Source organism: Labrus mixtus, chromosome 14, assembly GCF_963584025.1.
Source record: "Labrus mixtus chromosome 14, fLabMix1.1, whole genome shotgun sequence".
NCBI lineage: Eukaryota > Metazoa > Chordata > Actinopteri > Labriformes > Labridae > Labrus > Labrus mixtus.
This window is the reverse complement of record NC_083625.1, coordinates 39,933-62,500: the sequence shown is the minus strand read 5'-3', so window position 1 is coordinate 62,500 and position 22,568 is coordinate 39,933. Positions and strand designations below refer to the sequence as shown.

General features: G+C 43.1%; 1 protein-coding gene across 1 annotated transcript in view; it reads left to right on the top strand.

The window, feature by feature from the left end:
* LOC132988758 (glutamate receptor 1-like) overlaps nt 1-22,568 on the top strand; it is a 78,091-nt gene that overhangs the window by 26,524 nt on the left and 28,999 nt on the right. The window contains exons 3-10 of the mRNA XM_061056329.1: nt 7,393-7,632; nt 15,579-15,763; nt 19,320-19,373; nt 19,483-19,641; nt 21,218-21,385; nt 21,465-21,569; nt 22,002-22,112; nt 22,225-22,431. Of these exons, the coding sequence (XP_060912312.1) occupies nt 7,393-7,632; nt 15,579-15,763; nt 19,320-19,373; nt 19,483-19,641; nt 21,218-21,385; nt 21,465-21,569; nt 22,002-22,112; nt 22,225-22,431 (1,229 nt within the window). The remainder of the gene's footprint in view (nt 1-7,392; nt 7,633-15,578; nt 15,764-19,319; nt 19,374-19,482; nt 19,642-21,217; nt 21,386-21,464; nt 21,570-22,001; nt 22,113-22,224; nt 22,432-22,568) is intronic.

The window sequence follows — 22,568 nt, the reverse complement described above, 5'->3', positions numbered from 1 at the left end:
GTGAGACTTCATGAGTATTTCTGCCCTGTGTAAAAACAACAGCATCGTCAGCGTACATTTGAATGTTTACATTTTTACACACTTCTGGAAGGTCATTTGTATAAATAGTAAATAAAATAGGTCCCAAAATACTGCCTTGTGGGACCCCTGTTGGACAGTCAAGGTAAGAGGATTTGGTGCCAGAGATGGACATGCATTGTTTTCTAATTGATAAGTATGATTCAAACCAGAGTAGTGCTTCCTGTGAAAAATTGTAACAAGTTCATTTTGAGATAAGAACACTATGGTGGACGGTATCAAAAGCCTTCTTGAGGTCCAGGAATACAGCACCTACACAGGCATTCCTATCAAGAAGGCTTTTGATTTTTTCAACATGCAGTTTGCAGACTCTGTAGAATGGTGGTTACGAAACCCAAACTGCATCGGATGCTGTGGTGTGTGGCCATTATTTAAGTGTATGTTCAGTTGTTTTGCGACCCACTTCTCTGCTATTTTGGAGATTACGGGTAGACTACTGATAGGTCGGTAATTTGCCATTTCGGTTTTATCACCAGATTTAAAAATTGGGGTGATAACAGCAAGCTTCCACGCTGAGGGCACTACACTTTGTTTAAAGGATAAATTAAGCAAATGTGTAATTGGTACAATTAATGATTCTTTATACAATTTTAAAAAATGTGTGTCGAGTCCAGACACATCTTTGGATTTTGACCGTTTGAGGGAGTTAATAATATTCATCACCTCTACTTCAGATATTTCCGCTATCTTAAAAGCTGCATGATTGGGATTAGGAAGGTTATGTATACAGTTTGGGGGGGTAAACTGTTGTGTTATCTCATTAACCGAATTCATAAAGTATTTGTTCATTTCAGTGGCTATAGTTGAGGGATTTTGCACAGGTACGTTGTTAAGTTTTATTTCAAAATTATCAGTGCCATTTTTAGGTTGTCGACCAATTAATTTATTAATATTTTGCCATATAACTTTGTTATTTCCTTTTGCATCTTCAATAATGGTCATGAAGAAATTTGCCTTTGCCCGCCGCATTGTGCTTATTACTTTATTTCTAATTGAGGTAAATCTCTGTCTGTCTGTGGTCAGACCTGATTTTAATGCTTTTTTCAGCAACATATCTCTGTCTTTCATTAGTTTTCTGCATTCTTCATCTATCCAGGGCAGTGGATTCCTTTTATTTTTTCTTTGTTTTCCCTTTCTCAGAAATGGAGACATTATTTCATTTAGTTTTAAACCAAATATATCACAACCATTTTCTATATTTTCACTCATGAGAGTTTCACTCCAGTCACTCTCTTTGAGAGCTGCGTCCAGACTTGGTTTTGTGGAATGAACTCATGACAACTTCTAGTTGTGTATGAGTTGGGAAATCTTGTTTTTGAGAGTTTTCGTGAGAACAAAATTATATTATGATCTGAGATTCCTGTTAGTAGATTGTAGGTTTTTTTTAATTCTTTCAGGATGATTTGTAAATAATAAGTCTATTCTGGTTGAGGAACGAGCAGTTATTCTGGTGGGTTTATCTATTATTTGTTTAAGATTAAATTGGTCAGTAATTTGCTTGAGATTGTTTCTATCCTTCTTATCATCCCAGTTAATATTCAAGTCACCCATGATAATCAACTCTTTGTCGAAGTTACAATAGTCCAGAAGAAGTTTCATTTGATCATAAAAATCTATCTTTGCAGATGGCTTCCGGTAACTACAAATTACAGTAAATGACATTTCAAATGAAAGAGAAATAGTCACACCAATACATTCAAGTCCAACTTCACTAGGCCATTCAATTTGCTCACATTTTAAGGTGTTTTTAATGTATAAGAGAACCCCCCGCCCCTGCCCTTACCCCTGTCTCTTCTAAAGGTGTTGTATCCAGGTATATTTATTACAGCTTCTGGAGAGGAGCGAGTGAGCCATGTTTCTGTCAGTCCTAAAAAGTCAACATTAGAATTGCCTAATATATGTTGTAGTTGTTCCCGTTTTTGAGTCATGCTCCTGATGTTTAAGTGTCCCCCAAATAAGCCACCGGTCTTGCACTTCGGATCCCAGACTGTTTTGGCTTGATTGAGTGTTTGAAATAATTTTGTAGCGCGATGCTTTTTCATTACTGGGTTCCTCAGTTTGATATCCTTGCGCTGCTGGTGGCGTGAATCTGCTACCTGTGGTTGTAGCCCGGCTGGCTGTGGTTGCAGCCTTGCTAGATGTGGATGTAGCCCTGCTAGCTGTGGTTGTAGCCCGGCTGGCCTAGGTTGTAGCCCGGCTGGCTGTGGTTGCAGCCTTGCTAGATGTGGATGTAGCCCTGCTAACTGTGGATGTAGCCCTGCTAGCTGTGGTTGTAGCCCGGCTGGCTGTGGTTGTAGCCCAATTAGCTGTGGTTGTAGCCCGGCTGGCTGAGGTTGTAGCCCAATTAGCTGTGATTGTAGCCTGGCTGGCTGTGGTTGTAGCCCTGCTAGCTGTGGTTGTAGCCCAATTAGCTGTGGTTGTAGCCCAATTAGCTGTGGTTGTAGCCTGGCTGGCTGTGGTTGTAGCCCTGCTAGCTGTGGTTGTAGCCCAATTAGCTGTGGTTGTAGCCCAATTAGCTGTGGTTGTAGCCTGGCTGGCTGTATCCATACATGCAGGTGTTTATTACTGAGGTATAAAGAACTACATATCCATACACACAGGTGTTTATTACTGAGGTATAAAGAACTACATATCCATACACACAGGTGTTTATTACTGAGATAAATAAAGAACTAGATATCCATACACACAGGAGGTAAATAAAGAACTACATATCCATACACACAGGTGTTTATTACTGAGATAAATAAAGAACTAGATATCCATACACACAGGAGGTAAATAAAGAACTACATATCCATACACACAGGAGGTAAATAAAGAACTACATATCCATACACACAGGTGTTTATTACTGAGGTATAAAGAACTACATATCCATACACACAGGTGTTTATTACTGAGATAAATAAAGAACTACATATCCATACACACAGGTGTTTATTACTGAGATAAATAAAGAACTACATATCCATACACACAGGTGTTTATTACAGAGGTAATAGTGTCGTCATAATGAGGACAGCTTGTCTGACCTTTGACCGACATCCTTACACAGAGCTGACAGAGATCGGACCAGACGGACTCTGATTGGTCAGTCAGATAAACACTGGAGGAAGCAGTGTCTCTGTCCCCTTCAGTCTGTGACCTTTGACCCTGTCTCTTGTTCTATCTGAACCAGTCTCTTCACATCCTACAAACAGAGTGGATGAACGTCAGCGTGGAGTGTTGGTGCAGGGATCAGAGCTCGTTCTGTTTGCGAGCTGACTGCATGTCATTCTGGGAAAGTGGCGGGGAAGAGCTAAGTGACGGGAACGCGGGATGACGGAGTGAAAGCGTGACACAATGCTTTGGATGTGTTCTGCCTCGTCTTTTCAGCAGAGCAGCGTGGTGAAGACAGGAGGAGGATGGTAATTCTCGACCTCTTGATAACCGTCGATACCTCTCAGCTGAACGATCTCTCGTCGTCCTGACGATGGTTGTTACAGACGGACAGATCTGACGGACAGATGTCAGGAGGACGAGCAGCTCTGTGTGCAGACGCGGCCTCAGCTGTGAGCCCCGCGGCGCCCATCCTCATCTCTGGGCTGTGTTTAAATAAAGCTCTGTCTAAAAGCTTTGAGTGGCGAGGAGCGAGATGTGTGACTGGAGGACTCTCAGTGAGGTCGTTCAGTCTCTGTGATGTCACTGAGAGCGTCCTTGATGAGAGGAGGAAGTGTCAGAGCTGTCACGCATCACATTCAACGTTAACAAATCAAAATGGGTTTTATTTGCAGGTTTTTTAAACATGCGAGGAGTTTATAGATCTCAGTGCGTGACCCTAACCTGTCACCTGGACAGCTGTGATACGGCCGTTAAACCAAGACTTTTCTGAACCTTTCTCCGGACGAGATCTCGGACGCTGTGACAGATTTTATACATAAAGGTTCTAGTTTGGCGAGCTGGGATCATCAGAAGGACTGGATCAGATGGTCAGACCTGCTCTAATGTTACAGAATGTGTTTGAAGGCTTCATCACCTGTAGAACGCCACATGTCCTACATTTTTTTTTTAAATAATCACTTTCCAGTCGTTAAACCTCTAAACACTGAAAACAGACGGGCTCGATACAAACCATGTTTCTGCAAACTCCCTTATTTTAATGATCAGTGATGTGGATTCATTACAGACTTTGTGTATTCTGTGTTAAAGCACCAAACATCACTCATTCTAAATCTACAGAAACATGTGTATGCACAGCCTCCTGATGAAGGAGCTCTACAGCAGCACTGATGCTAACAGACAGATCACTCGTTAGCATGATAGCTTCCACCTAAAGGCTAAGGGCTATTGTTAGCATAATAGCATGGCCCAGGGGGAGGAGCTATTTCCATTGAGAGTTGTTAGCATGTTCGCACAGCCACAGGGATCAAAGGCTGCACCAAGGACACACACACAGACACACTGGTTTGTACAGATTTTAGACAGGTTGTCCTTCACAACCTAAAACCACTTAAAGTGAATCTCCTCCAGACTTAACAACACAAAAACAACCAGACGTCTAAAATAGACTCTAAAGGAGCAGTATGTAACTCTAACCTCTCTCCATTTTTCAAAAGCATCTCCAATATTGATCCTAGTTTGAGCACGTTTCTGCTCGTGGAGCTTATTAGAAACATGCAGAGGCTTTTTAGGTCGGGTACAATCACTTCTATCTGAACCACTTCTCTTGCCCGCTTCCATCTCTGCAACACCTGTTGACCTGATAACTGCTCTCATATCTGACAAACAGAGGGGCGTCCAAAACGGCCGAGTGATGGGGTCGCCTTAAAAGCGCCTACCTTCTCTGGTCCAAACAAATCCAGAGCATTCAGGAGCAGAATCTAAAGTTAGAAGGAGGACATACTGGCTGCTGCATTGTTGTCAGAGAAGCCAGCACTTCAACATGTTTCCTTAATGATCAGATAGTAAGATACCTTTATCATCTCACTCTCTACACAGCTCACTGATTGGACCTTTAATAACTGTTTCTCTATTTCATCATCATCATCATCTGAGATCTCACAGTCTGAGTCTCCATCCACAATCCTCAGGAACATGTTCTCTGCCTCGGTCACCTCTGAGATCATGATTTTATTGAAAAAACAGATTAAGAACTGATGTCCCCCCTGGAGGCTGTAGACTAAAGAAAACATTCCTTCAGTTTGATTAATGATCTTTGTAACATAACAATAAGCAAGGTCTTTTACCTGCTTTTTGTAACATAACAATGAGTAAGGTCTTTTACCTGCTTTTTGTAACATAACAATGAGTAAGGTCTTTTACCTGCTTTTTGTAACACAACAATGAGTAAGGTCTTTTACCTGCTTTTTGTAACATAACAATAAGTAAGGTCTTTTACCTGCTTTTTGTAACATAACAATGAGTAAGGTCTTTTACCTGCTTTTTGTAACATAACAATGATTAAGGTCTTTTACCTGCTTTTTGTAACATAACAATGATTAAGGTCTTTTACCTGCTTTTTGTAACATAACAATGATTAAGGTCTTTTACCTGCTTTTTGTAACACAACAATGAGTAAGGTCTTTTACCTGCTTTTTGTAACACAACAATGAGTAAGGTCTTTTACCTGCTTTTTGTAACATAACAATGATTAAGGTCTTTTACCTGCTTTTTGTAACATAACAATGATTAAGGTCTTTACCTGCTTTTTGTAACATAACAATGATTAAGGTCTTTTACCTGCTTTTTGTAACATAACAATAAGTAAGGTCTTTTACCTGCTTTTTGTAACATAACAATGATTAAGGTCTTTTACCTGCTTTTTGTAACATAACAATGAGTAAGGTCTTTTACCTGATCTTTGTAAAGTGTCTCGAGATAACACTTGTTATGAGTTGACGCTATACAAATAAAAATTGAATTGAATTGAATTGAATTAAGATTACAGTGATCCTCACAGGTGAGTGTATATTAGTGTGATTGATTGACAGGTGTCTCAGCTTATCTCTCCTCCTGCTTTGTTTCCCAAAGAGGACTTGGCTGAATGGGACTGAGCGAGGAGAGCGTAAAATAAGACGGTTATTTCCTGAACGACTCTAGGGGCCTCAGCACTGAGAACTACTTTGTGTTCAGACTTAATCCCTGAGTGTGAAGGAGCGCTGCTGAACACTAATTTGATTATATCCATTGTTCGTCCGGGGATTTACCGTGTGGAGGCCTTTTGTGAGAAACAGGAACATTTATCAGCCACGCAGCAGCAGATAAGTCAGCAGCTGAAATCACGTCCATGAAGATAAGAACGCTTTATCATCCCTTAGCTTATTACCAAACACAGATTCTGCTGTTTGGAGTTTCATATCGACTAAGGCAGATAAAACAATCAACGGGCACATTTCAGAAAGCTCTGGCTCTGCGGGGAAGAAGAGGCGATTAAAATTCAAAAGAAGGATAAACTAAATATGATGGAGACGGTGCTGAAGAGTACTAAACTTTAATTTCTCCCTCTGGTTCCTAAAAATACTAAAAACATTCCTTCATCCTCTGCACATGGTGACTGGATGTCTGCAGCATGTAAACAGAAAGGATCCCTGCAGAGAGAGACCTTTTGGTGACAGAGGAGGTGGATTTTATTTGATACAAACAGCACTACTTACATCACTCTCTACAAACACAGCAACCTGAACCTGCTCAACACACAGTTTTTGTTGCCTTAGTTCTTTAGTTTGGTTTTCATTTTGGGTGATTTTCATGTTGGAACTCAATGTTTGAGAAACACAACACAAACATACCATCCAGGTAGACTGGTTACCTACAACAAAGATATGATGATGGAGACAGACCAGCAATAAAACATGGCAGATATTAAGTTTGTGTGATCGGCGTGTCTAGAACGCACCGCGTCTCGGCGCTCATTAATGCTGTTGGCACACAGACAGATCGTAAACACAGTGTGTGATTAAAGAAGGAGACGGTTTAGATTAAGATCAGAAAATGAATAAAACGTATGAAATGACAAACTGACGGCGAAAGAGAGGAGAACAGATTTTAAAATATGTAGCAGGATGATTGGTCGATAGAGGTCGAGGCAGAATCTGGTTGGTTAAGAACTTAAAGAGTAAATCAGCTGATCGCTTGATCAGAAAGACAGAAGGAGAGAGACATGAATGATTGTTGATTAATGAATGAAGGTTTGGTACATTATTCTGCTGGAGGGTGAAGATCGACCAGGACGTCCATCTGAGTTCGTTAGCTTGATGCTGAGATCTCACTGTCACTTTGTTCCCCGGATGCTGCAGCTCAAATATCCTCTGTTTTCTCTCCTTTCTTTCCCAGTCTGCTCTCAGTTCTCAAAGGGTGTGTACGCCATCATGGGTCTGTACGACCGGCGCACCGTCAACATGCTGATGTCATTCTGCGGCTCTCTGCACGTCTGTTTCGTCACGCCTTCCTTCCCCGTTCAGACCAACAACCAGTTCGTCTTGCAGCTCCGGCCCCAGCTGCAGGAGCCCCTCATGGCCCTACTGGAGCACTTCTACTGGACCAGGTTCATCTACATGTACAGCCCTGACTCAGGTGAGCTCATTGTGAATGACTTTCATGTAAAGATTGCAGCATAGTTTGTTCAGCAGGAAGCTGTGGACAGATGTGTTGTTCCCTGGTTGGTGTACTTCCTATCGTCTCATTTTTATTGATCTATCAAATCTCAAAGTAGCTCCGTCATGTTTCTTTGAAAATGAAAGCTGACAGTTCTCATGACATGACAGCTCGAGCAGCTGATGGATAGGACAGATCAGTCTCAATATTCACAAATGCACACAGAAGGATTCACAAATATATTTCATTCTATATAAATGTAAAACAAATCCACAAATAAAAAAATAAGATTCACAAATGTAGTTCTGATTCACACACAAATACTAGTTTTATATATATATGGAATAGAAATCCACAAATACATATAATATACATATATATTTAAAAAACACATTTGTATCTTGTTACATTACAAACTGTTCAATCTGCTTTTACAAACTGTTTGTCATTTGTGAACCTCACTGCGTTTGTGTGTGGGACTTTTGAGACTCCCCTGCCGTGGTTAGATTCACAAATGCATTTTTTTCAGCAGGGAAATGTCTGTAGCCAATCAGATGTCTCCTTCCTCTTCAGCCAATCACAGTAGCATAGATTCAAGAGTATGTTTTAAAGTGATCACTTTAGCGTTGCATCTCCGCAGATAGCGATTAGCCTAGCTATCAGACAATCTGATTAAGTCATCTTTAATCTGACCAGCACAAATAGTCTCTGTGATTGTCGTACTATACATGGAAAGTTGTTTATCAGAAGATGACGCGGCCGTGTCCAGACGCTGTCCGGGTGGCTCCGCTGAGGCTGTGTGTTTTTTTCTTTATTTATGTTATTTTTGTGAACTTTTTTACATCAGCTCTTTCGGCAAAGATAACTTATGACCGAAATACGCTTTTGGACATAAAGAGACTGGTCACAAACACAGTTTCCAACGATGATCAGTGGTTGCCGGTCGAACTCCTGCGTAACACAACACAGGACGGGAACAATGGCCAGAGGAGGAAAAAGCACCGCGGAAGACGAGGCGGTGTCTGAAACAGGCTAAGAACTCAGGCCCACCGCCCACCCCTGCCAAGCATCCTTCTTGCCAACGTCCAGTCCCTGGATAACAAGATGGATGATCTGAGGGGTAAAATACCAACGGGACATGAGGGACTGTAACATCATCTGCCTGATGGAAACATGGCTCACTCCTGTGGAGCCGGATCATCACGCCATCGGACTCGTTCTCTGCGTTTCAGAAGGACAGGACGGAGTCAAAGGGTGGAGGGGTTTGTTTTATGACCAGCTGGTGTAACCCACAAAACATTAAAACTCTCTCCAACTCCTGCTCGCCACATCTGGAGCACATTACCATCCTATGCCGTCCATTTCACCTCCCTCGGGAATTCACTTCGGTCATCGCTACATCTGTTTACATCCCACCACAAGCGGACACGGACACAGCTTTATCGGACCTGCATGACGTGCTGTGCCGGCGCCAAAACAAACATCCCAACGCTGCCCTCATCGTGGCCGGGGATTTTAACAAGGCGAACCTGAAGAAAGTTATGCCGAACTTTTTCCAACACGTCACTTGCTCCACCAGGGTCAACAATACACTGGATCACTGCTACACGCCATTCAAAGAGGGCTACACGCCATTCAAAGAGGGCTACAAGGCGACTTCCCTGCCCCCACTGGGTAAATCAGACCATTCCGACATTTACCTTTTGCCAAGGTACAAACAGACGATTGTACGTAAAAAGGTGGTGATGAGGCAGGTTAGGCGCTGGAACGACCAATCAGAGGCTACGCTGCGAGACGCTCTGGATGACGTCGACTGGGGCATGTTCCAATCCAGCTCATGTCTCGGTGAGTGCAGACGCCGCTCTGGCTGACGAACTGAATGACTTTTATGCACGATTTGAGGCTAACGCTAGCACCCAGGTACTGCACACCACCCTCACCCATCTGGACAGAAGGAAGGGGGACTATGTGAGACTGCTGTTCATTGATTTTAGTTCAGCTTTCAACACCATAGTCCCCGCCAACCTCCATTCCAAGCTGCTCAACCTCGGACTTAACACCTCCCTGTGTGCTTGGATCCTGGACTTCCTGAAGAACAGATCCCAGGTGGTCAGAGTGGGCAGACACACCTCCAGCCCCTGCACCCTCAACACCGGAGCACCACAGGGCTGTGTCCTCAGCCCCCTGCTCTTCACTCTGTACACACATGACTGTGTGGCCACAAGCAGCTCCAACATCATCGTGAAATTTGCAGATGACACGGTGGTTGTTGGTCGCATCAGCAACAATGATGAGCAGACGTATACGGGGTAGGTTGGAAACCTGTCACAGTGGTGCCAGGACAACAACCTGCTCCTGAACGTCAGCAAAACCAAGGAGCTGATTGTGGACTTCAGGAGAGGACAGCAAAGGGATTACACCCCACTGAGAATTGATGGGACGCTGGTGGACAGGGTGTGCAGCTTCACGTACCTGGGGGTGCAGCTCTCTGAGGATTTAACATGGACCACCCACATAGACAGTCAGGTGAAGAGGGCGAGGCAGCGCCTCTATCACCTCAGACAGCTGAGGAAATTCAAAGTCTCTCTGAAGGTCCTGAAGAACACTCCCCACCCTCCAGGACATCTTCACAAGGAGGAGCACAGCCAGGGCAAAGAGGATCATGAGTGATCCCCACCACCCAGGTAACGGACTGTTTACGTGGCTACCCTCTGGCAGGCGCCTTCGACACATCAATGCGAACACAGAAAGACTCAGGAAGAGCTTCTTTCCTCAGGCTGTCCGGACTGTTAACTCCACTGTCCTCAGTTAAAAACAAAACAGAACTGTGATTACATGATGCACACACACCACACATTCCAATCTGCACATTGCACTTTGACATTACATTTACACTGCACATCTGTATGAGCATGTGACAAATTAAAAAAAAATCTTGAATCTTGACACCCTGGACACTTTACACTGTTTACATTATTCTATATTCTATATTTTGTATATTCAAACATTTCTTTACACACTGACACTTTACACTGTTTACATTATTCTATATTCTATATTTTGTATATTCAAATATTTCTTTTTTTAAATTTTACATTATTTCTATTTTACTGTATATATGTGTATTAGTAATTTGAGTGTTATTGCATGGCCTTGCGGAACAGTCTTTACATTTCACTGCACATCTGTATGAGCATGTGACAAATAAAAATCTTGAATCTTGAATCTTGAATCTTGAATCTTGAATCTTATCGTGGTTATGACATGGCTATATTGACTGTGTGTCGTTGGTTTAACTGGTGTTGAATAAACTGGTGATATTCCGGGTGATGTGTTGGGGCCGAGGCTTTTGAAGGACCCATTGTTTACCATCGTTATCACATTTACAACCAGACCAGGTCCTCAGCCCGGTCCGTTAACAACATAATGATGGTGTTTGACAGGAGCTGCTGCTTCCTGTCGCCCTGCAGCTGCACTCAAAGATTCACGTTTAGAGACACAAATTTTGAATTCTTCCTCTGAGCTTAGAGTTGCAGATAAATTCTAAGAATGAGAAAAAGAGGCTTCTTCTCCTCCGCTCTCAGCCGTTGGTGCCTCCCATGACTTTATAGTCCATCTGACAGTTGGTGGCAGACCCATGGCAGGAAGTGTGTCCACAGTGTCTGCCCCCGCGGTGCTGTCTGTCTCATGTTATTGGTCCTCAACATCTGCAGACGAGACGTTAGCTTTTATCTGGAGGCAGAGCGGCTCTCCTCAGGCTGAAGACTCCCAACAGCTCAGGTTTATGTCCACTATCAACGTCTGCCGCCACCACACAGCGCCTCCCTGTGGGGAGGACGGGGAACCATCTGTAAACTCTCACATGCTGTTTTTTTTTACGCTGACTTGAACCATTTCTCCTCTGAGGGAGCACTTATCATCACTCTTCTTCTTTTGAACAACCATAAAGCGATGTACATTGTTTGATCGCTCGTGGTCAAACCAAGAATTTACATAGAATCAGTAACATGTGACACACTGAACCAGACTAACCCCTAACCCAGAGAACCCAGAAAGCACATCTCCAAACAGAGACAATTCAAAGTCTGTTAAATCAGAAATAAGGTCAGTACACAGAAGGTATCCCAAAGGCTCATCAAACATAGGGAAACATGGTTATAGGAATCAACTCGAGGGAAATCAACACTGTCACAAAGGAAGAAGGAAGGGAACAAAGAGACTGAGACCTCGTCCACACGTGGAGGGGTATTTTTGAGTTTCAGCTCTTTGTAAACGCTCCGTTAGTAAAACTCCTTCCAGGGTGAAGATGTTCAGAAACTCTGTTTAAGGTGTTTCTGTGTTTAAAACAGAGTTTAGTTTTGTAACCGTCACTTCAGTTTACATGAGATTAGAGCGATGGCAGATGTAACCAAACTAGCGCTGGTGCTAACGATGCTAACTGGACTTTTTACACGCTCACACATACACACACAGTTACTCTCTCACTATGTGGACGAGCAGAGACGCCTGATTGGACGACGGAGGTCACTGCTGCTTTATACAAAACCCTGACCACACAAACCCCGCCCCCAATGTCTGCAGATTTAGACGAGACCCGGTCAGTCTCCAGGGCGGTGGGACAACTTTGAAAATGAAATGGTCATTGCAGAGGAACAGGGAGAAAATGTTTGCATGTCAAGTACATCATTGTTGACTTGGTGTGTTCATGACAGCCTTAAAAGTGCATTTAAGTGTTTCATGTGGGCGAAGATGTGTCTGAGCATGTTGGGACGTGATTTTTTATATTTTAACAGTGGAGGAAAACCTCTGTTAAAAAAATCAGGTAACAGAAGCAGGAGACACAGCAGGGAGGGCAGGAAGTGGAGGATGAAGCATCGAGGTAAAAAAGGAAACACAGGACATGAAACATGAGGATAACAAAGGGAAACTTTACGTACCTCGTTCCTCTTTAGCTTCTTCCTGTTTGTCCAAATGTTTTTACTTCTGACTCCAACAAGAGAGAGGAGGTGGACAGAATGTCAAACTGAAGTCCACAAATCAAAAGTGAGGACACGAACAGTCTGTGTTTACAGCAGCATTAGTTTGGAGTCAAATCCAGCCAGTCAGTCAGTCAGTCTCAGGTTTCCTCTGGTTCCTCAGTCAGTCTCTCTCCCTTGATGTCCATACTCCAAATCCTGTTCTAAGACTGGTTAACTATCCAGGCCTGTAGGGCTTCATGTTGGAGATAATACCCCGTGAGGAAGTGCACAAACAAGCGTCACCCTTTCAAAGTCAGCTTACCATCTGAGAACTTTCCCAGGTGTTGGATCAAGCTGCAGGACTTACATAATGTAGCTTTAATTTGTCATTTCAACCTTTCAAGACCTGCTTTAAAAACATCTTAAACACTGCTGACGTTAATGAGAATCAACCCAAAGGATGGTTTTGAAAGCTTCCTGTTTCATCATCAGAACAGAATCCATCATGTTAGAATATATTTCATTAATAGGCAAGGCAAGGCAAGGCAAGTTTATTTATGTCGCACAATTCAACAACAAGGCAATTCAAAGTGCTTCACACAAGACATCAAAAGCATCAGGACAGAGGAAAAAAAAGAAACATTAAAATAGAACATTTAAAAATCACTGGAATTATTAAATCTGGACATATGTTCAAATAAAAATAATTCAAATGAAATTAATTGAAATAAATAAAGTAAAAATATAAAAAGAGTTAAAAGTTCCAGTGCAGAGTTAAAGTTTAAAATCTTATTAAAGCTGTTTAATGAAAGGCAGCTGTAAACAGGTGTGTCTTCAACCTCGATTTAAAAGAGCTGAGAGTTTCAGCAGACCTGCAGTTTTCTGGGAGTTTGTTCCAGATATAAGGAGCATAGAAACTGAATGCTGCTTCTCCATGTTTGGTTCTGACTCTGGGGACAGAGAGCAGACCTGTCCCAGACGACCTGAGCGGTCTGGATGGTTCGTAATTAATCAGGAGGTCACTAATGTATTTTGGCCCTAAACCTTTAAGCGCTTTATAAACCAGCAGCAGGATTTATTCTATAAGTCTATTCTCTGACAGACTGGGAGCCAGTGTAAGGACCTCAGAACTGGACTGATGTGATTCATTTTCTTGGTTTTGGTGAGGACTCTAGCAGCAGCGTTCTGGATCAGCTGTAGTTGTCTGACTGATTTTTTAGGCAGACCTGTAAAGACACTGTTGCAGTAATCAAGATGACTGAAGATAAAAGCATGGACAAGTTTTTCCAGGTCCTGCTGGGACATAAGTCCTCTAATTCTTGATATGTTCTTCAGGTGATAGTGGGCTGATTTTGTAATTGTCTTAATGTAACTTTTAAAATTGAGGTCTGAGTCCATCACTACGCCCAGATTTCTTGCCTGGTCTGTGGTTTTAAGTCTTACTGACTGAAGCTGATTGCTGACTCTTAGTCGCTCCTCCTTTGCTCCAAAAACAACAACCTCAGTTTTGTCTTTGTTTAGCTGGAGAACATTTTTGCACATCCACTCACTGATTTGCTCTATGCATTTACCCAGTGCTTTTATGGGACCATGGTTGCCTGGCAACATTGTAATATATATTTGTGTGTCGTCTGCGTAATTATGATAACTTATTTTATTGTTTTTTATAATCTGAGCTAGTGGGAGCATGTAGAGATTAAACAGAAGAGGCCCCAGGATGGAAGGAGCACTACTCATCCTTTTGTGATTCACGGTTTTTAAGGCTTTGTGGCATTTTCACTATCGTTGGAGAGAGGTGTTAGCATAGTTTAAGTTAAAAGCTAATTCTAGCTTAGTAAGAACAGTACACCTGTAGCTCAAAGGGCCAGGTACACCTGTAGTTAAAAGTGACAGGTACACCTGTAGTTAAAAGGGACAGGTACACTTGTAGTTAAAAGTTACTGGAGCTGTATCAGGGTTCTTGTTTTACCTGAATCAGGACTTACAGGTGTACTGGAGCTGTTTCAGGGTTCTTGTTTTACCTGAGTCTGGACTTACAGGTGTACTATAGCTGGATCAGGGTTCTTGTTTTACCTGAGTCTGGACTTACAGGTGTACTATAGCTGGATCAGGGTTCTGCTCAAAGTCAGGCTGCTAAGCTATAATCATGGATCACAGCTCAGGAGAAAGATAAAAGATTACAGTTCGCCCCGAAAAGCTTCTCACATAAATCTGATTTCATATAACTTCTCACTTTAATCGTCATCAACAATGTTTATTTGTTCTTTTCCAAATCAGGCCAGTGAAACAAAAATAAACCATCAATCTGCTGCATTGTGTCAGTGTGAAGCAGCTACTTGAAGTTTCATCAGACCAAGTCCAACCCGAGGCAGACAGCACACTTCACAAGAGTCAGATTCTACCGCAGAAAAAAACAGAGTACATTCAGTTTGAGGAGCCACAGTAACTTACATCTGCTCCTCAGCATGTCACATTCAAACTGCTCAGTGTTACAAATATGCTGCCAGCATGGGAACAACAAGGCGGACAGTGATGAGGCCCGCAGGCCGTCAGTGGTAACACCTGCTGTTCTGTGTATGTCACTTATGCTATACATTGCTAGAAAGTTTTGATTTTTGTGACTCTGACCATGTTAACCATTTCAAGGCCCGACTGACACAACAATTTTCATAATTTTCAAAACTTCAGAGTTGTTTAGGGGGACAGGTGTTTTGAAGGACAGGTGTTTAGGGGGACAGGTTCATAGATGGACAGGTTTTTATAGGGACAGTAGTGTAGGTAGGTGTGTAAGTGGACAGGTGTTAATTGGGAGAGGTGTGTAGGTGAACAGGTGTTAATGGGGACAGGTTTACAGGTGTAGAGGTGTTTATGGGGGCAGGTGTGTCTAAAGTTGTTAGATGTTAGATCCTCACATGAACACATAAAGGTGACTACCTCTGATTCAGGTGTCCTCTCTTGCCCTCTCAGGTTTGTCAGTGCTGCAGAGGATCTTGGACACTGCGGCCGAGCGGACTTGGCAGGTCACCTCAGTGAACTTGGACACTCTGACAGAAACGGGCTTCATCAAGCTGCTGACTGACCTCGACTTCAAGAAGGACTTTCAGATCATCATCGACTGTGAGCTGGAACGTCTCAACTCCATCCTCAAGCTGGTAAAAACGGCCTGATCCATAGCTACACACACAAACCTGACTCTAAAAAGAGTCTCATCGCTTTTTTTCTTTCATGGTTGTCATGGCAACAAGGTGTGCCAACCCTTTACCTTTTGTATGCACACAGAAGCAGTGTCTGAAAGGAAAGGGGAGGTTCACTGTTATTATTTTTCGCAGTAATGACAGTGATCTCCTTCTTCTGAATGCCTTTCATCTAATGCTTCTGAATGTGTCCAGAAACATCAACAGCTCTTTGTTTGATGTTTTATTTAGCACACAGAAATGATACCGATGCAAAACCTTCTGAACAAAGTTTACTGTCTGTCTGCTCACAGCAGGTTAATGAGCACTTTGAAAGTGATGTCAGGATTCTCAGGAAAGTTGTGGGGTTTGAATAGAAGCCTTTTCTCAAAATATATCTACACAGATATGTGGTTAAGATTATTATAAAGATGGAGATAACCCTCTGAACATATGTGGATCATAATCTGTGTTGTTGTTTAAGTCAAGAGTTTAAGAGTTTAAAGACACTGAGAAATTAGTGCTTCATGACCAATCAGTCTTAATGTTTTTTGTACCCAATGATTCATTGGTCAGAGCCTCAGTTGACTCTCAGTCTCACAGTCGTGCACAAGGATGGTTCCATTCCAGCTCTATGGGGGGTGTTTAATATCTAACTTCACATAGATTTGTCTGTTTTAAATAATGCATGACTCAGGGCCTCTCTTGGTATAAATATCATCTTATTTATACTTTCAGTCCTTTAAATCACTCTCCTTAGTGTGTTTATGAAGAAATCATCCTGAAGTACTGATAGAACAGCAAATCCATGGTTTGAGAATTTCATTGGCTACAAGAGATGTCAGTCATTGGCACAAACGCTTTTGATAGGCCGTCAGAACAGGGGGAGGCACCTCTTTTCAACAAAGGCTCTCATTCGGCAGTAGCTCAGTCCGTAGGGACCTGGGTTGGGAACCGGAGGGTTCAAGTCCCGGTGCGGACCAATACTGAAAGTTGGTCTGGTAGTTGGAGAGGTGTCAGGGCACTTCCTGAGCACTGCCGAGGTGCCCTTGAGCAAGGCACCGAACCCCCAACTGCTCTGGTGCGCTCTCTGCTTAGCAGCTTGTAGCAGCCCCACTCTGACATCTCTCCACTAATGCATGTCCACAGGTCCTGTTTGTGCATGTGTGTGAAATCGGGCCTATGTGTGTGAGAAAGATGTCTCAAAATAACAGAGTGTAACACCCGAATTTCCCTCAGGTATTAATTTAGGATATCAAAATAAAAATAAAATAAAAAGAATGGCTGTTCTAGCTATAAGTTCTCATTAAAAGTTCAGTGAAACAATGGCGGTAGATTTGCTTATAGATGTAACTATTTGGATTAAATCTTTTAATCATGGGACACCGTTTGGTGGATTATTATCCATGATCATCCTTCATGTTATCATGTGAGGATCATCCTTCATGTTATCATGTGTGAGGATCATCCTTCATGTTATCGTGTGAGGATCATCCTTCAGGTTATCATGTGAGGATCATCCTTCATGTTATCATGTGTGAGGATCATCCTTCATGTTATCGTGTGAGGATCATCCTTCAGGTTATCATGTGAGGATCATCCTTCATGTTATCGTGTGAGGATCATCCTTCAGGTTATCATATGAGGATCATCCTTCAGGTTATCATGTGTGAGGATCATCCTTCATGTTATCACGTGAGGATCATCCTTCAGGTTATCATGTGTGAGGATCATCCTTCATGTTATCATGTGAGGATCATCCTTCATGTTATCGTGTGAGGATCATCCTTCATGTTATCACGTGAGGATCATCCTTCAGGTTATCATGTGTGAGGATCATCCTTCATGTTATCATGTGTGAGGATCATCCTTCATGTTATCGTGTGAGGATCATCCTTCAGGTTATCATGTGTGAGGATCATCCTTCATGTTATCGTGTGAGGATCATCCTTCAGGTTATCATGTGAGGATCATCCTTCAGGTTATCATGTGGGAGGATCATCCATCATGTTATCACGTGAGGATCATCCTTCAGGTTATCATGTGAGGATCATCCTTCATGTTATCGTGTGAGGATCATCCTTCATGTTATCGTGTGAGGATCATCCTTCATGTTATCGTGTGAGGACCATCCTTCAGGTTATCATGTGAGGATCATCCTTCATGTTATCGTGTGAGGATCATCCTTCAGGTTATCATATGAGGATCATCCTTCAGGTTATCATGTGTGAGGATCATCCTTCATGTTATCACGTGAGGATCATCCTTCAGGTTATCATGTGTGAGGATCATCCTTCATGTTATCATGTGTGAGGATCATCCTTCATGTTATCGTGTGAGGATCATCCTTCATGTTATCACGTGAGGATCATCCTTCAGGTTATCATGTGTAAGGATCATCCTTCATGTTATCATGTGTGAGGATCATCCTTCATGTTATCGTGTGAGGATCATCCTTCAGGTTATCATATGTGAGGATCATCCTTCATGTTATCACGTGAGGATCATCCTTCAGGTTATCATGTGTGAGGATCATCCTTCATGTTATCATGTGTGAGGATCATCCTTCATGTTATCGTGTGAGGATCATCCTTCATGTTATCACGTGAGGATCATCCTTCAGGTTATCATGTGTAAGGATCATCCTTCATGTTATCATGTGTGAGGATCATCCTTCATGTTATCGTGTGAGGATCATCCTTCAGGTTATCATATGTGAGGTTCATCCTTCATGTTATCGTGTGAGGATCATCCTTCAGGTTATCATGTGAGGATCATCCTTCAGGTTAGGGTGTGAGGATCATCCTTCATGTTATCGTGTGAGGATCATCCTTCAGGTTATCATGTGAGGATCATCCTTCAGGTTATCATGTGAGGATCATCCTTCATGTTATCATGTTAGAATCATCCTTCATGTTATCATGTGAGGATCATCCTTCAGGTTATCGTGTGGGAGGATGGTCCTGGTTGTTGCGGACTCGGTCTTCGTAGCTGATGGGTTTTACTCTCTTTTAGCTGCTCCGACTCTTTTGATTTTAATTCTGAACTAATTTCTTCTTCATTCAAAATTGACTGTCTGGCGAGAGAACACAGAGAGTGTGACTGGAACTGGTTCAGAAAGATAATTTTACATTTAAAGATGATGACATGTTTGAAGCAGAGAGAGAGAGAGCAGAGAGGGACGACCTACAGGAAACCTGCAGCTGGGTCACCTCTCCAGAATCAGCTGCTGCTCCAGTCGCTTTAGAGCTGCACTTATTAAAAACGATCAGGTGGTGTTCCTCCTGTCTGTTCTTTACTCGGTTAATTTCATTCTGTGAAATCCTCAGGTGAAGCTTTAGGTGGAGCTTGAGATCTACTGTATGATTTTAGTAACACACTCATGATGAACTAAACCATACAATGACATGAATACAGAAATACTGATGGACAACATGTTTTTATAGGGTTTGGGTTACACACACACACAGACACACAGACACACACACTGATTAAGTTTGTAATTATCGTTTTGTCTTCTTCTGTCCTCGCTCAGATTGCAGCTCAGAAGAGAAACTTGAAGAATTATCACTTCGTCCTAAACAACCTGGTGAGTCTGACACAAGAGTGCTGAGGGTGTGTCAGAGTGTGACCCACCTTACACCCTGACCTCTGTGTGTGTGTGTGTGTGTGTGTGTGTGTGTGTGTCTGTGTTTCAGGGCTTCATGGACCTGAACATGACAGAGTTTCAGAAGCTAGGGCCCAACGTGACTGGTTTCCAGCTGGTGAACCAATCCGATCTGGCCGTGGAGAAGATCAACCAGGACTGGCTCGACTTCGACAGCAAAGACCTGAAACTGGCCCGCAGGAAGATCAGGGTACACAGCCCAGTCCATGTCCTTATATATCCCAGCGGTTATGAGTTTTGAGCAGCAAAGCCGCCACTTGTAATAAATGGGGTTGAATTTCCGGTTGGCGTGCAGTAGGTGATGGTGGGGGTGGAGCTTGTGGTCATGACGGTGCCTGGTATGTGGGAAAGTAAATGGGAACCAGCCCACTTATTAAATTGAACAAAAAGTTTGTGTGTGTGCGTGTGTGTGTGTGTGTGTGTGTGTGTGTGTGTGTGTGTGTGTGTGTGTGTGTGTGTGTGTGGGTGTGTGTGCGGTGGTGGACTTAAAGGGATACTTCACCCATTAGCATTAATCTTTGTATCATTAGAAACCTGGTAGTATTTTTGAATGGTCGTGCATCCCGCCCTCATTTTCCCCTGAGTATTTCCGATGACGCAAAAATCGTCATTTTGCGTCACTGGAAGCTGTTGTGGTTAGCGGGGTGAGACTACAACGCTAGTTCCTCATATTTTCGACCACTGAAGCTACAGACCAATCACAGATCAGTGGGTGGGAACTCACTCCCAGAATCGAAACTTAATGTCCGCCATATTGCTTGAAGCTATGCTAACAGGCTCTATGGGGAAAGCTGATAATGGTGAAAAAAGTATATTTCAACTTCAAGCTGATATGGATGAAGGGGATTTTGAAGGTCTTGTGCTTCAATCGGATGTTCGTGGCTATCTCTACGTGCCGCAATATATCGGTGAGGCGGCTGCTGCCGACAGGCTGGTCTTATGCATCGGCTGCTGCGGCTGCTGCCCACTGCTGCCTGCTGCCGCCCGAGCCGGGGGGCCGTGAGAACGAGGAGCCTTTCCCAGATACCAATTCCTTCTGGAAGAAATCTCTGAATCAGTTGAGGAAACAGTCTTATGTGTTGAAGTAAATATGTCTGTAAATAGAGGACCTTAGTGGGAGTGGCCTGCGGTGCTGTGCATTCTGGGATTTGGTGTCTTTCATCCACATGAGCCAAAAAAAACACTTTCTGCCTTTTCTCGGTCAAGAAGGCACCAACTTCAAAATGTATTTCACATTTCTACATATATGACCCAATGTCAACACAGATTCATGTTTCAACGGGTGAAGTATCCCTTTAACCATTAGGCAAAGCTAGGCAATTGCCTTGGGCCCCCAAACTGCAGGGGGCACAGCTGTGTGCGCGCGTGTGTGTGTGTGTGTGTGTGTGTGTGTGTGTGTGTGTGTGTGTGTGTGTGTGTAAATCAAGTTCTTGTTACATACTGAATCAGAATGTCAGATAAACACTTCCAAACTCCAACACATTCTGTTCCTGTTTCAAAATAAAATCTTTCTAGTGTTTTGCTGGTGTTTCAAAATAAAAGCCATTGTTTTAGAATATACGTATAAATTGTTAAATTATATTTTTCAGAATGAAAGTAGCATCATCTGTAGCAGCATGAACAGGACACATGGAGGCTGACGTCAAACTATTTTAATCAAACTACAGTAACTGTGGTTTGTAGTATTTGTGCTTCCTGTTTGAAGGTCAGATATTTAAACCCTCTCATTTAAAAAGTCTGCTGCTGAACCTCATTCTCGTCTTCAGTACACAGGAGCTCTGACCTATGACGGCGTCACCGTCATGGCGACAGCTTTCCAGAACCTGCGTCGGCAGCGGATTGACATCTCTCGCCGTGGTAATGCAGGGGAGTGTCTGGCGAACCCTCCCGCTCCCTGGGGTCAGGGCATCGATATACAGAGAGCCCTGCAACAGGTAAATCATCTCACATGTTAACCACACGTTCTGATAGAGCCTAACATATTTATAATGGTGTGTGTGTGTGTCTGTGCAGGTGCGGCTGGAGGGACTGACAGGTTGGCTTCAGTTTGATGAGCGAGGACATCGAACAAACTTCAGCCTGACAGTGATGGAGCTGAGCCTCACAGGGCCCAGGAAGGTACTGCTGCTCGCTGCTCAGTTAGTTTGACTATTAGAAGTTTGGTGCAGTAACAGAAGTTTGGTGCAGAAACAGAAGTTTGGTGCAGAGTAACAGAAGTTTGGTGCAGAAACAGAAGTTTGGTGCAGAAACAGAAGTTTGGTGCAGAGTAACAGAAGTTTGGTGCAGAAACAGAAGTTTGGTGCAGAAACAGAAGTTTGGTGCAGAGTAACAGAAGTTTGGTGCAGAAACAGAAGTTTGGTGCAGAGTAACAGAAGTTTGGTGCAGAAACAGAAGTTTGGTGCAGTAACAGAAGTTTGGCAGATCCCAATAAGAGGGACTGGGATGACAAAAGACTGAATGACGTGTAGGGCAGTTTGAAACAGAAATGTGAGATAGATATTAGACAAAGACACAAACAGCACACCTGTAACTCTGCTGATCTGTGTTCAGATCGGCATCTGGAACGAGAGGAGCGGTTACGTGAAGACGGCCGTGTATAGACCGGTGGTGGAGGAGTTCTACGGCCTGCAGAACAGAACATATATAGTCACCACCATACTGGTGAGACTGCACAGTCATGATGCTGTTATGAACTTAGCTGTCTCGTTATTTGTCAAACCAGAGACAGTGATTGACAGCACTGTCTTCATAAACACCATCTGTACGCCTGCAGGAGGCTCCCTACATGATGCTGAAGAAGAACCACGAGCAGCTTGTAGGGAACGACAGATACGAAGGTTACTGTGCTGAGCTGGCCTCGGAGATCGCCAAACACGTCGGCTTCTCCTACCGGCTGGAGCTCGTCGGAGATGGAAAGTATGGAGCACGAGACACCGAAACAAAGATGTGGAATGGGATGGTTGGAGAGCTGGTGTATGGGGTGAGTGACAGAGGAGCTCATCACAGTTCATGGTATTTATTATGTTGGTATTCACAAACTGTTAACAGGAGAACAAAAGGGAAGAAGATGGGGAAATTCAGTTCAAGGACTCTTGGCTAGAAGATGAAAAATGAAAG